The sequence below is a fragment of the Neolamprologus multifasciatus genome, chromosome 5, assembly GCF_963576455.1.
Source record: "Neolamprologus multifasciatus chromosome 5, fNeoMul1.2, whole genome shotgun sequence".
Classification (NCBI taxonomy): Eukaryota; Metazoa; Chordata; class Actinopteri; order Cichliformes; family Cichlidae; genus Neolamprologus; species Neolamprologus multifasciatus.
In genome coordinates, this window is record NC_140443.1 from 3,397,232 (window position 1) to 3,413,348 (window position 16,117).

At 42.4% G+C, this 16,117-nt stretch overlaps 2 protein-coding genes across 2 annotated transcripts in view; one reads left to right on the forward strand and one right to left on the reverse strand.

The window, feature by feature from the left end:
• Positions 1 to 16,117, forward strand: part of LOC146517808 (odorant receptor 131-2-like) — a 244,355-nt gene that overhangs the window by 78,939 nt on the left and 149,299 nt on the right. The window lies entirely within an intron of this gene.
• LOC146517815 (serine/threonine-protein kinase 4-like) overlaps positions 869 to 16,117 on the reverse strand; it is a 53,736-nt gene continuing 38,487 nt past the window's right edge. Inside the window, exons 10-11 of the mRNA XM_085161315.1 lie at positions 15,844 to 15,980; positions 869 to 5,673 (exon numbers count right to left, since the gene is read on the reverse strand). Of these exons, the coding sequence (XP_085017441.1) occupies positions 5,515 to 5,673; positions 15,844 to 15,980 (296 nt within the window). The 3' untranslated portion in view covers positions 869 to 5,514. The remainder of the gene's footprint in view (positions 5,674 to 15,843; positions 15,981 to 16,117) is intronic.

Sequence of the window (16,117 nt, forward strand, 5' to 3'; positions counted from 1 at the left end):
CTGAAGCTCAAACTGAGCAGCAGGTCTGAGTAGTTCAGAAACTGCTGATTACAGGGAACAGTAAAAAAAAAAGAGCAAATATCCAGGGAGCAGAAACTCTTAATGTTTGATGTCAGAGTGACTCAGTAACTCAAATAACCGCTCGTTACAACCAAGATATGCAGAAGAGCATCTTGAACTGTAGACAGACCACACCTGTCAAATAACAACAGGAAATTGTGGCAATAATTGCAACAGACTTATTAAAACTGGTGAACAGATGATTATATCTAATTTGCTGGTGTGATGAGTCTCAGTTTATCCTGCAACATTCAGATGACACGCTCATGCAAACATGAAAGCAAAGACCCATCGTGTCTTTCATCAGAGGTTCAGGCTGCTGGTCCCTTAATACCAACTAAGAATTGTTTAAACACAGGTAGGCTACCTGTGAATCGCTGCTGACTAGAACCACGTGACAGCTGCTTTCAGCAGGATCACACTGTGTCCCAAAGCTCAGATTATCTCAGACTGCTTTCTTGAACATGACGATGACTTCCCTGCAGTCCGGTGACCGCCACCGCCACAAGATCTCCATCCAGTCGAGCACGTTTGGGATGTGCTGCAACAGGAGAGTTACATGATGGATGCAGCTGACAAATCTGCACTTTGTGACGCTGTCATTTCAACATGGACCAAAATCTTTGAGAAGTGTTCTTTATATTTAATCTCTGCCATGAAGAATTAAAGCAGCTCTGAAGGAAAAATGGGGTCCAGCCTGGTACTGCCAAGGTGTACCTAATGAAGTGTCTGCAGCGTGTTTACAGTTACATTTGATTTAATTGGAACTTTAATAAGAATCTATATGTACAAAAGTAAAAGCAGCATCTTTTATTGCTTTAGTTTTTTATTTTCTTTGTTAGACAAGCAAACAACAAAAACCCCACAAAGCACACAAACCAACCAAACAGCAGTGATCTCAAACACAAGCTGACTTTAAGGCAGACGCCAACAGGAAGCAAACTCAGATCCTGACATGCTCAAGCAGATTTATACAAAAGGCAGAGACACGAGACGGCAGAAAGAACTGAATTCTCAAAAGTCAGGAAGATTTTCACTTAGATTAACTTCTAAAATAAAAAGTCTAATCTGGAGTTGCTGAACTAAAGCAACATTTCATGTTTTTCACTGGTTTTCTTTGTTTTGTTCGTTTGTTCACTTTTTCCAGGCACTTTTACAGTTTCCTAAGGAATCCAATTCTGGTCTTTATTTGACCGAAAAATGTTTGTGCTTGAATATTGAGGTGAAATTAAACAGCTAGTTATATAAAACCAGCACGAAACAGTGTAAACAACAAAACGTTAAAGAAAGAAATGTTCACAAAACAAACGTAGAGATTAAAGAGAGTATGGATTTATCCATGAATCACTCGCTGAGTAAACTGACATGCTGCTCAGTTTTTTTAAACTCAAGCATGTAAATTATATTAAATCAAAGTAAAAAATTAACAGTCTCAAGGCTGAAGACGTTTGGCTGTAACTGTTTTGAAATTGAAAAATGAGGAACAAAAATAAACTTTCTGATGTTTGTTGTGGTTTCCATATTCAGCAGTTTATGAAGAATCAGTCAAAGGAAAATCAAAGGAAGCATTTAAAAGTGTCTCTGAGGTTCTCTGGTCTCCAGTGACTTCGACTTAATTTCAGGCAGCAACAAGCAGCTCATGCAAATAATTCAACAACAATCAGGCGCCATTATTTTAAACATGTGTCCCTATTTTCTGAACGTCGAGGGATCAAAACCAGTTTTTATATTCTCACAGCCCCACAGTGCAGCCACAGCTGGTAGGACGAGGCAGAAGAAGCTTTGCCTGTAACACAGCAGGAAATGAATTGTGCTCATGAGTCATTAACGTACAGAGAAACACAGGAGACACCAACCAGCTTAAAGGGGCAGTTCAAACAAATTCACAGGTTCTTCCTCCGGCCTGCGCTGATATCCATCCACCTTTATCAGTTTGGTCTCAGACGTGCCTACAGTTGCTTATTACTGCAAAGTAACAGGCTGATAAAATACAGCACAGACCTGATGGATGATCTGCATCACAAAAAAGCTCAAAAAACAGTGTGAACACAGAGAAATGATCCAAATTAGCTGAGCTGTAGACAGACGACGGTCAGCTACGGCTTCCCAAGGTGGACAATTCGAATTTCAAGCCACAATAAAATCATAAAGGGAAAATTAACCCACTGCACAGTTCTTATGAAGGATGCAGAAACATTTCTGCAGCCGACTGTTAACATGTTTATTTCTGCTATAATGCTGTGGCCATGTGACTAAAACATGGTTGGTGGATAAAGAGCACCGCAGGCCACAGGAAAATGTGCACATGGTGGATTTGAACCATCCGTTAAATACAGCATTTTGTGATGAAAGGGTTTCCCCCTGAAAGCAGCCGTTCTCACAAGTCCAGTTTTTGACACTGAACTTTTCAGCTCGAATGAATCAAAATATACACATGCAGCCGAGTGTTGCTCATATATACAGACGTGACCGCGTATGAAGGAACTCTGAACCATCTACAGCGTTTTCTAATCGGTTCTGCCATTATTTCACACCCCTGAGGAGTTTTTATGACCTGAGAAGCTCATTTTCATCCGGACACACACACAAACCGTCACCTCGCCGACTGACTGCGTCACTGCTAAACCTACGTATAAAAATAGAAACCGTCCCTTATTTCCTCTTGTGCTGGACCTCCTAAAGGAATGTCAGAAGTTAAGTCTTCTTGGCACTTTTTCAGGAGCGGCCTCGTCGAGTCCGCTGTGCCAGATCAAACCCGGGGGGATAAAAGCTTTGTTGAATCTGCTCCATAAATCTGTCAAACCAGGTCTGTTTTTTTTAGAGCTTATTTTAGGAGGATAAAGAAAGATACTGGATCTGAAATGAAAATCCAAACAATAAGAAGGGCACTGGTGGTTAAACAAAAAGGCAAATGTGCTCATATTTCACATTTTGGTGCAATCAACAATCAGAACATCAGAATTCAGAAGTTTTAGGATCCCAAACTTCATGTTTTACTTACAAACCGTCATCTGTGCTTTCAAAAAACGACTTTGTGGAGAGATGGAACAGTTACCAAGTAAACGGATAAAAGAAAGATTAGATCTTCTCTTCTATCGTCCACTGTCAAACATTAATAAATGGTTTCTAACACACTGTAACGTTACAAGTGCCCACGATGTGCTCATTTACAGTTTTATCGTTTCATTTTGCAGCAGACTATGTCTACATGTTTAATGTTAAAGATTTTCCTCACAGGCTTCACTGAACCTCTGGTCCTGCTGTGATTGGTCACCTGTCTCTGCTGTGATTGGTCACTTGGCTAATCGAGAATAAGGCACTGTCAGAGAACGTCTTTGTAGGGAGTCGTGCTGAGACGATCCTAAATGAACGAGACTTCATTGAGCTGCAAATTTGCAGGGTCAACATTTTTGATAGACGGGCAGGAGAGTGTATATAATTCTACTTTCTCTCTCTAAGTATTTTTAAAACAAGTTCAGTTGAAGTAAAATACGTTTTTGTAAGTATTAGAGACGTGACAGGAGCGTGCACCACGAGTCTCAGCAGCTTTGATTTCAGTCATGAAGCGAGCAGGAGAGATTTTTAGATACCGTCACCTTCAATCACAGCCGGCTGCTTCTGTTCGTGCTGTGGTTCAACCACACTGCTGTGGGAACGGGCATCGTCGAGGGGGCCGTCCTGACCAATCAGCACGTTTTAGCACAATGCGAACATTTTAACTTGAAAATTAAATGGCCTGAGTGTAATTTTATTTTATCAAAAAACAAACAAACACAAAAAAAGTAAAACGTGTAGAGCACAATCATTTTAGCCTCCGAACTCCACACACTCCACTTCACTCAGGAAAATCTGTCTACTGCCCCCTGCTGGACTTTAGGCAGTTTCGCTTCAGTTTAGCGAGAACAGTGAGCGAAGTTCATCTGAGGACGAGTCAAACCAGCGGCCGGGCGGCCGCTGTGCCGTGTTACACTCAGAGACCCACTCAAACAAAGGAAACGTATAACAAAATAAAAAGGGCACTTCATTTAGTCTGCATGTCGACAACAATAACTCCTCCTGTGCTGTAATGACAGGATACTGATGACGTGCTGTAACACTGGAGTTATGAATGTCGACACAAACTGGAAACACTTGAAAATTTTAACTCCTAATTTACAGTGTGTTAGAAACATTTACTAAATATTGACATAGTTACAGATTTGTAATCGTATGTAGCCAGATTTCTTTTTCCTTTTCTTTTTAATCATCTCAACCTGTCAGATTCATCTTCACAAGCCGACAGATAACCGAAACCCAACCGAACGAACCAATCAGAGAGCAGAATCATCATCTGTGAACTGTAAACACTCCTCATTAACTGGCCCAAGAGCTGAGATGACGATCGCGTAATCTTATAAATATATAAAACTGAAAAAAGTGAAATGATGTGCTCTACAAAGTGGCTCACGAACCACACTCTGCACTAACTGATCCCATTTCTCTGTCTTTACTGAAGTAATTCTGCAGGCTGGCTTCATGCTGCAGCTGCAGGAAGTGAGAGAAATGTGCTTCAGCCGACAGAAGATCAAAGACAAAAGAAAAGATCCAGTAACAGTTTGGTCGCGAGGCACAAACACAAGTCCGATATAATGAGCAGGACTTCAATGTAACACCGAGTTATGTGAAGTTATGAAATGTAGAAAACAGAAACGCAGGGACATGTACCAGATTAGAGAGTTTCCTCAAGCAGCTTCGAAAGAAACCTTAGCTTTGGAGTTCAGAGCGAACTGTGTGGAAACACAGAATATGTGCAGCATCTCTCAGATGACCGGTCGAGTGGAAGAGGAGAAAAACTGGTTATCTCCTCTGCTTTTAGCTACGAATTCAAATTCAGCGATTTGTTGTCTTTTAGAGATCTTTGGAAAAGCAGACGTGCCGACAGAACCCAGTTTTATCCACTGTCCATGTTACATGTTTGTGCATTTTTCAAGAATGAAGATTCATCCTGTTCTATCAAACACCTCGCTGTCAGACGCAGAAACCTAGAAAAGCTCAGCAGCTTCACCAACAACGATGGCGAGAAGTTAAGTAATAGACGAGTACCGAAGTTTAACAGTCAGCAGTTCAAATGATGATGTACCACATGATTACAGGTATGTTCACCTCCTTAAAGCAACTGTGTGCAAGCTTGAAATAAGCAGAAAGAAACTCGAGTCCAAAACTGCTGCTGATGATACTGAAATGAAAAGAAATGCCCCAAACAGAAGGATCGTGGATCTCAAGCAGACAAAATAAATGTCAATGATATTCAGCTGAACAGCTTTTCTACAGTTTGTCTTAGACAAAAGGTCCAAAAACTCAGCAGGCAGACATCCAACCGATAATCCTCACTCCCCAAACGTCACATCACGCAGATACTCCAGCAGCCTCGGTGACGTTCCTCCAAGCTGCTGCGGAAAACGTGAGAGAAATCCTTCAGAAGTTCGGCTGCCTTCGTTTTTTGGCCTCGATGGCGTCGAGGATGGGCTGCCTCTTGGTCTGGTAGCGCTGGCGGATCTCCTCGATCTCCTGCTCCATCTGAGGGTCCAGAGAGGCGAGCTTCAGCCGCAGATCCTCCACCGACCACGTGCTTACCTAGAGGAGAAAACATCGAACTATGTTAAGGCTGCTGTTCTTATTCATCAGCATCGAGGACCTCGGTGTGTGAGACGGACAGTCAGGGCTCCTCATTAAGAGCAAACCTTTATTTTCCCTGAGTTTGACGAGCGTTGACTTTCAGGCTCCTCTTATGTGGAACCAGCTCACAGTTTGGGTTCAGACTCCCTCCCTGCTCTCACCTGCTTTAAATTATAGTTCAGGCTCAGTGAGGTCACACTGAGTTGGTCACATTTACAAATTTCAGAGAAAATTCTGAAACATTTCATTATAAATGCGGCCGATTCAAAATAATGGTTATCGCGTTACGAGAAACACGAAGTTTTCTGAACACTGAACGTTTGTCATGAGTGAACTCTCACGGTCAGACAGTCGTTCACCTTAAACAACACGTGTGAGGTGTTGTTTAAGGTGTTGTTCGACATTCGAAGCAGGATTTGATGACTTGAGGGTCAAAGATCAACGCGGACGCTGACAAAAACCTTTACCGCGCCCTCAAAGTACGTCACACGTGACAGCAATAACCAAAGTGTCTGATGAAAGTATCTATTTTAGCAGCTTTCAAAGGATGAATCTATTGACTTGTATTCAATCCCTCCTCTCTCGGTTGCCGGCCTCAGACAGGGACCTGGTGCCCGCTTTAGCTTTTCCCCCGGGGATCCCCCCTCTCAGCTTTTACCAGCAGCACAACGCTCTCAGGCTATTTATTACCCAGAATCAATAGAGCTAAAATAACACCGCCGTTTGAGTCCACTAGACAGATAACCGTGAACAAGGGAAGGTCCTACAACTGGACTCCAAAAAGGGCCAAAAGCTCACATCAACATTTGCTGTGTGTCCAGTTTATTCAATATATTTACAGTAATCAATCATGTGTTTTGCTTACAGGAATCATCCAACTAAAGCATTTAAAAATGGGACAAGACCTTCTTTGATTTATGGACTCATCAATGAAGAAGTAAAATTAACCTCACAGACCAACAAATATATTTTTTATGTCAGAAGCATTTTAACTTTTGGACAAGGCAGCTTAATTATTAAACTAGCCAATAAATTATTAATCGGTTATTAAACTAGCCAATAAAAAATACTCAGTTATTAAATAAATGATGAAGTGCATCAAAGCAGCAACGGGAGGTTTTAACTGGAATATTAAGATGTGAACTTCGGAGCTTTATCAGTACTTTTGCTGATCAGGAGGTTCAAAGCCAAAGTGAAAGTGTGCTTCACCTAAACGCAGACGCACATCACACCTGTGCACCTGCTGCTGTTAGGGATGAACTGATACTGATACTGGTATCGGGTATCGGGGCCGATACTGTAAAATGTGTGTGTACTCATACTCGTAAAAGTTAACCGATACCATGAACCGATACCAACTTATTTCATTAATCAGAGGGTGGCTTGTCATTTTTGTTGTAGTTTTTTAGATTGGCCACTAGGGGGACATCCCGCGCTAAACAGGCACAGGGTTAGGCGAGTGAGACTGGCAGCTCCAGATAAAAAAGAGAAACTGGAGGCTGCTGTAGCTAGGCTAAACAAAATGTCAGCAGTGTGGAACAGCCAACTTTAACTCAGGTTTTGACAAAGCGAAGAAAAATGTCAAGAGAAAATCCACGGGCAGTTAAAATAACAGAGGCTCTGACTCATTTTATCGCTCTGGATGACCAGCCAATGCCGGTCGTGGAAAACATAGGATTGCACCGTCTTCTCAGCATACTCGAGCTGCGATATGAAATTCCCAGCCGCCCACACATCAGGGAGATAATGGTGCCAAAACTTTCTAAAGAGGTAAAGACAAGCCGTGTGTGCGCGATGTCAGTCCTTGGTTTAACGGCACAGTGGACTGATGATCCACGGGCAGATGGGGAGTTCATCAATGCCAAATACTTTCGTTATTTTGTTTGTTTGTTTACAATATGGACACTCTGCAACAATTTAAAAGTTTATTTTATTCTCAAACCTAATTTGTATTTATTTTATTCCAAACAGAAGTGTTTATTTGTTATTCTGAAAGCTCGACACAGTGCCAATAGTTCAGTGATATTTTGTTAAATTACAATGTGGACACAATAATTTAACAGAAGTGCTTATTTTTCACTTGAACTTTTTTTGTGGTCATTTTTATTAAGATTTTGTTTTTTATCGGCAGAGAATAAAATAAAACCTGTCTTTCAATTCACTGCATTTGTGTGTGTGTGTGTGTGTGGTAGAAGTATCGGTTTTTGTACTCTGTATCGGCAAGTACTCAGATCCAAGTATCGGTATGGTATCGGTTTGAAAAAATTGGTATGGTTGCATCCCTAGCTGCTGTTATTAACAGAAGGATCGCTCGGCTCCTCCCATCACAATCCTCAACACTGAAACCTGCTTCGACTTCACAGCCGACTGAATTCATTCAAACTTCAACACAAATTCAAACTTTGACAACTCCTTCAGTTAAACCAATAAAATTACCTGATGCACGTTGACACATTTGACACAGCACACTCTTGACTTTGTTGTAAATTTCGATGGTGGGTTTACGGAGGAGTCCCTCTTTAAGGATGCGGTCATTAAAATTAAAATATGAATTATCCATAATATTGTTATGAGCTCATTCTTTTCAGCTGCAGCTGTGATGCATTATTTTGTTGAGCAAACAACTACAAAAAAACACACTTTGGTTCTGAAATATTTAGCACCTGAGCTAACTGCTTACAAACCGTCTGCTCTCTCGGCTTTTCCACAGCACGCTGCATAATTTGACCGAAAACACAGCGCCGCCCTCTAAAGGGAACGACATCAAAGCACTCGGTGGCTGTACAAGAAGAATGGGGGTGGGCTTTCCCTCTCCACCTATCCTTATCAAACCGAAGGGTATTTAAGGCTGCTGTGTGTATCTGTAGTTTTCATATTTTGCTGTAGTGGTAAACCCACAGCTGAATTCTCCCTTTTCAGCTCATCTCAGCACTTTTAATTCCCTTTCATGCAGAAACAGTTTTCAGCAGCCAAACACGAGTCTGCAAAAACATTCAGCAGCTGAAGAGCTGAAGGATTTCACTGTATTGTTGGCTGCAGATACAAAGCTGCTCATCTGTTCTGACATTGTTGCAGGTTGTCCTGCCAGCGCAGAGCTTTCTATGAGTACACAACTTCTTAAGTGTGTGCAGACCACAAACGGGGCTTTGCTTGTAGAAATGGATGTTCACAGGCAACAACATATCAAGAACTAAAGATTCAGTGCAGCTTTAAGAGCCATCAGGCTCACCAACAGCACTATTATCTCATCTGTTTCAAACTGTTCTAAGCAGCACAGCGTTATAGAGTCAGTCTGCTCAGGAGCAACCAGGAAGAGCACACTGCCCAACCGAGGGTGACAGACATCAAGTGTTTCCTCACTTCCTCACTCCGGGATTACTTATTCTCAGTAAAGCATTATTTGCATGATTTTTTAAGTAAGGATTAATATGCGTTACATTACTTCTCTTGAGTAATGACTGAAACTATAGAAATGATCAGCTGTGTCAAAAACCTGCAGCAAATCCAGAAAACGAGCAGCACATCAGGATGTTTTTCACTCCCTTTCTTTAAAGCTGTATTGACCCTTTAACAGCAGCATTTCATCTGCTGGGTTCTCTAAATGGGGCTAATTATCACAACCATTAATTAAAGATTAAAAGACCCAAAACAAAACAGAACTTAGATATCTCCGTGGGATCCTGATATGGGATCTCACTGTTGGTCAGAGTAAAATTCAAAGTAAAAGTTGTTCTGCTAGTTCATCAGGCCCTGCAGAAGCACCAGGCTCTAACTGCTCTAGGACAGCGGTCCCCAACCCCCGGGCCACGGACCGATACCAGTCCGTGAGTCGTTTGGTGCCGAGCCGCAAGAGTTGAGGCTCAGGTGTGAAATTTATGGTTTTCAGGGTTTTTATCGTTAACTCTGTTTCCCTGGGTCTTTTTCCCGTGTTGTAGTTGTGTCTTATTTTGAAATAAATATTGATGTGTTACCATAGCGACCAGAGAGCATTAAGGGGCAGAGAGGAGGATGTTACTCTCAGTGTTGTTGGCACAATTTCAGGAGGACGCTGCTAATAAAGTTACACAATTACACATGTTTCTGAATTGATGTTTATTTTTATATTTACAAAATACCAAATACCAGTTTTTGTCTTGGTCGTATCATTTTATTTTGTTGTATTTATCCACGACACCTTAAAGGCGGGTCCATGAAAATATTGTCTGACATTAAACCGGTCCGTGGGGACCGCTGCTCTAGGGTTCTCTGACCCTCGATCACACAGAGGTCAAAAGTTGAGCCATAGACTCAGAGTAGCTGAAGAGAGCTTTCATTCATGCTTTCATTCCAGACATAAAGACTCAAACAGGAACCTCTGGAAACAAATCCATGTTCATTAAAGCAGTGGAGAACGTCTGATTTTCAGTTAAAGTACACAAATCTTTAACAAACCACAAACGATTATTTTGATAGTCGACTAGTCAGATCATCATCCATTGAACGTACAGCTTATTGCACCAGCAGCATCTGCTCTTATATAACTATCATTAGCTTACAGCTTTAAGTATTTAAGGTATGTGCTAACTAAAAATAAAGACAAGATGATAGTTTATTAAATTTTAATGAAATTTGCAGATTGTTTCAGTGAAGTTCAATAAACTCCTTGCTATCTAAAATATAACAGGACACCGAAATAAATTCTCAGCATCTCACACTTCTGATAATCAGCTGTCTGCTTGATGTTTATTCAGCTGTGTAAAAACTATAACTTTAATCTCAGCCAAACCGATTTACTCAGGAACAAATAAAATACTAAAAAAAAGCCAAACAATAACATTTTTAAGTTATCTAAGTGACTTATATATCATGTTTAACCTGAGTAGCGAAAGACGGCGGTGGGTTTGAAAACAATCTGCCGGGAGTCCGGTGTTCTCACGGCTCTAGTTAGCCTAGCCCCCGGCTAGCTATCGAGCTAGTGGCTAACAGACGTCTCCGAAAACGTCGGAGCGCTTTTGAAAATATGTGGTGTCTTGATAAACTGAGCAGATATTTGAGGTTTACACAGCTACATTCTCGCCTAAAAATATGTTAAACGTTTATTTTGTGACCCAGAAAGAATAATAAGAGTAACATTAAAACTAACTAGCTGCCGCCATTGTTGGAAACTGAGCTGGGCTGCGCTATGAATTCTGGGACACAGTTTCTTCTTCTTCTGGGTTTAACGGCAGCTGGCATCCTTGTACATGCAGTGCTGCCATCTTCTGTTTCAGTCCGTTATTACACTCTTAAATCCTACTACTTATTCCTGCGTCTTTTGTGATCTTACAAAGCTTCAAACGACGTGTCGACTATTAAATCAGTCGTTGACGATTTTGATAGTCGATGTAATCGTGACTAGTCGACTAATCGTGGCAGCCCTAGTGTCAAGAATGACTAAATTAAATGGGTTAACAATAACTGTTCCCAGTGCTGATCACCAGCAGGGTGTTTGAGGAAACTGGCTGAAGGTGGAGGAGGAGGAGGTGGGGGGAGGCACAAAGGAGGGACAACCTACTGAAGGAGGAGATACAGAAGCCTGGTGTGACAGAGGATGAGGATGCTCGGGAAAGGTAATAAAGAAAAGTTGAAAGATAACATCTGCTGAGATAATAAGATGAGTCACTAAAGCAGGGGTGGGGGAACTCCAGGTTTTAGGTATCACCCTGGGTCAGCACACACAAATCACATGATTAGGTCATTACCAGGCCTCCGGAGAACTTCAGGACATGTTGAGGAGGTCCTTTAGCATTTAAATCAGCGGACACCTCAAAAACCTGCAGGACATCGGCCCCTGAGGCCTGGAGTTCCCCCACCACTGCACTGAAGCCGCCATCAGGAAAGCAAACAAACTCCAGTTGTCTGTCTGTGTGTGTGTGTGTGTGTGTGTGTGTGTGTGTGTTGGCATGTCTCTTGAAGTTGTTTAACAGTTACGTTTTGACAGAACATGTGACGGATGAGGGCTCATTAGACAGTGACTGGTTTCAACCTGCATCCGCTGACCGTCTGTCACAGTCTGTTAGCCAAGAACATGAACTCCTTTACATCTGAAGAGGAGAGAGAGAGGGAGGGAGGGAGAGAGAGAGAGAGAGAGAGAGAGAGAGAGAGAGAGAATGGAAAAAAGCAGCAGGAGAAATGAAAAAAAGAAAACCAATAAGTGAAGAACAAAAATAGACGGGAAGGAAAACAGAGAAAAAGAGAAAGCGCCGGGTGGTGCGCGGGGAAGGTTGTTCTACGTCTTCTCATGAATAATGCAGGTTAGTGCTTTCCTCCATATGTTCTTATGCTGCATTGTCACACTACTAAGGAGGTTGGAGCTAAAACCACAGCTCAAATGGTAAATATTAATGCAGGACAGCTATATATAACCTTAAAATCCTATACAAGATGATGACACGCCTTAAAATAAAGGTGAAAGGCGATTTATGCAAACACCTCTGCCATGTACGATGGGGTTACTATTAGCAAGGGTCTACAGAGACGAGAGAGAAAGAGCGACCCTGCGCGGGAAGAAATAAACCTGGAAAAGATTTTAAAAAGCACATGTATAAATCACAAACTGCTGGAGTTTTCAACGAGCCTACATGACCGTCCCGTAAGAGCATTAAAAAAACATCTGATAGCAAAATACAAAAATAGAAGAGCAGACATGGCTAAAATTAAACACAGTCAGCACGCGGCTGTCAACAAGCTGTCTCGATGTATTAGAGATCCAAAAAGAAATTAGCTTTTTATCCTCACGTTTGCAAGTCTAATGGAACAATAAATCCCCCCGAGTGGGATTGGAGTCTTCGAGTAAAGCCGACTTGATTTTCCCCTAAACGCTGCAGAAACAGCTTTACTTCTGCTGCCATCAGGTCGTCTCTGTACACACAGAGGTTCAGTGATAATTGTCAGTATGTTCATGCACCGCAGACACACAAATACTCAGATCCTCTGTGCTACAAAACACAAGACACGTTCAACTTGTAAAAATGTCCGTATTAGTAAAACCTGCGTTTATCCTGTGCTGTTGTAGTTATACTGAAACTAAACGGAAAAGTCTTGAAAAAATAATCTAGCTCACTAAAATACAAATATTACACTTTGAATAAACAGTATTGTGTAATAACAAAACTAACTGAAACAAAACAAACAAATCAATCTGCTCCTCTATCAATTTAAACTCCTACGTTGCCTCGGTCTCGCTCACATTCACTCATTTCCACTGCTTGTATCCAGACTGATTCATTTGGTCACCACCTGCTGCTCGTGCTCATAATGAAGGCAGCTCTCCACCTTTAAACTGGCTGATGATAACAAACACATTTAAAACAATGCAAACCACAAAGAGCAAAACCCCCCCTAGAAACTAACTGGAACTTCCATAAGTCCAGTAATGAGCCAGCTGCTCTACACTTCCTGTAAATGTGCAGGTCCTGTTCCTCAGTGTTTCGGGGAGCATTTCAGCTCAACGCAGTCTCTGATCAAACAGTGTAGACAGGAAGCATCTGTCATGCACTTCCTCTCGTCTATAAATGCATGCTGCTTATATTCCTGCGTGTTTGAGTGCAGATGTGAATGTTTAAGCCGACTCGTCTCCCTCGAACACACAATCCAAAACTTTTTCGAGTCGCTGTGAGACGATCTTCTTACTGAACGTGTGCCTGACAAGCATCAAACCTGACAGCATGTAGGCGTCACAGCAACGAGCGATACACCTCTCTGTGATGATCCTGTGTGTGAGTGTGTGTGTGTTTCTTCCCTCTTTCCTACATCGAGCAGTTACAATATTAAAGATCCAGGAGAACAAGAGGGAAAATCAGGGTCAACCAGCGGGGAGCCGTCACTGTCTGTTAGTGTACCGACTTCAAACGCACAGTTGCACACATATAAGTGCATTCAACACACACACACACTTATTTAAAATGATGAAGTCATACATTCAGCAGCACACATCTTTGTTCTTTTATGGCTCAAACAGCTGCTGTGAAATTCAGCGTTGTACATAATTCAAGCGAAGCTTCACCACTGATAATAAATTCTGCAAAACACAATTTTGCTTTATTGTTTTGTTTGTTTCTTTTGAATAATTTCAGCTTTTAGGATTCGGTGCCTACCTGCAGTATTTATTTATTGTTTTGCTTTCTGCTGATGCGTCGTCTGAACAGCTAAAGGTGAAACGGCAGCTGGGTGATCGGGTAAGAGAAACCACCTCGTAGTTAAAGGTCACATATTTAATATTTGATTCCAGCAGCAGGAGCAGCCACGCGTCCAGCATAAATGTCTCTGAGCGAGACGAACGACCTCTGCTTTTTCGTTAACATCCCCGGGTCGGGGATGAGTTCCTGCCCCAAGTGGAGGAGTTTAAGTATCTCGGGGTCTTGTTCGCGAGTGATGGGAGAAGGGAGCCGGAGATCGACAGACAGATTGGGGCTGCAGCTGCAGTGATGCGGACGCTGCACCGGTCCGTCGTGGTGAAGAGGGAGCTGAGTGTAAAAGCGAAGCTCTCAATTTACCGGTCGATCTACGTCCCTACCCTCACCTATGGCCACGAGCTGTGGGTAGTGACCGAAAGGACGAGATCGCGGATACAAGCGGCGGAAATGAGCTTCCTCCGAAGGGTGGCTGGCATCTCCCTTAGAGATAGGGTGAGAAGTTCAGCCATCCGGGAGGGGCTCAGAGTAGAGCCGCTGCTGCTCCACATCGAAAGGAGCCAGCTGAGGTGGTTCGGGCATCTGACAAGGATGCCTCCTGGGCGCCTCCTGGGTGAGGTGTTCCAGGCATGTCCCACCGGGAGGAGGCCCCGGGACAGACCCAGGACACGCTGGAGAGATTACATCTCTCGGCTGGCCTGGGAACGCCTTGGTGTTCCCCCGGATGAGCTGGAGGAGGTGGCTGGGGAGAGGGAGGTCTGGGCCTCTTTGCTTAGGCTGCTGCCCCCGCGACCCGGCCCCGGATAAAGCGGATGAAGATGGATGGATGATTTCATCTGAGGCTCTGAAAAGTGAAGCAACTCACAAGCTAAAATAAAATCAATTTTAACCATTTTTAGAGCTTTGAATTTAAATTCTTTAACCTAACTCGAACTCTTCCACTGCATTTTTAATTTCTCTTTGCTATTTGGGCTCATTGGCACTTGATGAATGTAAAAACAAAGAATTACCTGATTTTTGTTTCTGAGAAAAATTTGAGCCACAAATGAGGATATTCGTTTTAAATTTCGATAGAACAGTAGCAGGATAACGTCCTCGTAGGGCTGCTCGATTATGGCAAAAATGATGATCACGATTATTTTCACTGAAATTGAGATCTCGATTATTTGACGATATTTATTTAACAATAAATTGAGCAGCCCTATGTCCTCGTAAGTGGATATCAGGCCGTTGGAGAGCAAAATTGAGTATTTTGGTCTAGACATCAGTTGTTGTTTATTAGACATCTCCACAGGTTGATCTGAAGACATCAGACATATTCTGAGAGGTTCTAAAGAGCATTCAGCCCGATCCATGTTGTGATTAACCTCCTGCCCTTTCTCTATGGTTTAATCTGAGTTCTGATTAGCTGCAGAGGCTCACCTGCATGCATATAAAGCCAAAGGAGAAGGTGCAGTTGGGTTAGCTCCATCTCCTCCATCTGCTTTGGTAGTTTCTTATTTATTTTGTTCATTAATAATACGTTTATGAGCTACTGGCAGTTTTAGGAGAGAAGCCTGAATCACACGGCTCATTGTGCAGCTGGTTCACCGTCTTCATCTCCATTACTCGTGCTGCTTTTTAGAGCAACCTGACTGCAGACGGCAGCAGCGCTCTTAAACACACACAGTATTTGTACAGGTAATATTTACCCTCACTCATTAGATTTATGGTTTGAGTGTTTTCTTACTTTTAAACCTGTGTGACTTTTCCTCGTATTTAATCAGTATTTCACTTAGATACCAGGAACGTTCCCAAAATGAAGACCTCTACTTTTTATTGAAAAAGCAGCAGCTGGTGGGGATCATACCCCTGTGCTGTGTTCATGGTGCCTCAGTGCATGTACTGATGTGAATTCAGTAACATCTGCAGGTGTTCAGTGGACCAGGTAACGGCTTCACAGTAAAGTGTAACAGTGTGCGCCACGTTTCCAGCTCACCACTTCAAGATTATCGGCGTTGTTTTGTCCTTTTCCTCCTCCGTCGTTATGAATGTTCGCCTCCTTCTCCTTCTGCTCAAAGTACTCCAGGAAGGACGGCTTGGCAGGCTTGGCAGGCTGCATGGTCTCATCTCGCCCTGTAAAACAAACAGCAAGTCCAACATTTACTTTACTGCAGATGAGTCTTAGACTGTGAGAGCGACACACACAGACTCCATAAATAGGGCTGCCACAAACGATTATTTTGATAGTCGACTAGTCACAGATTATTTTT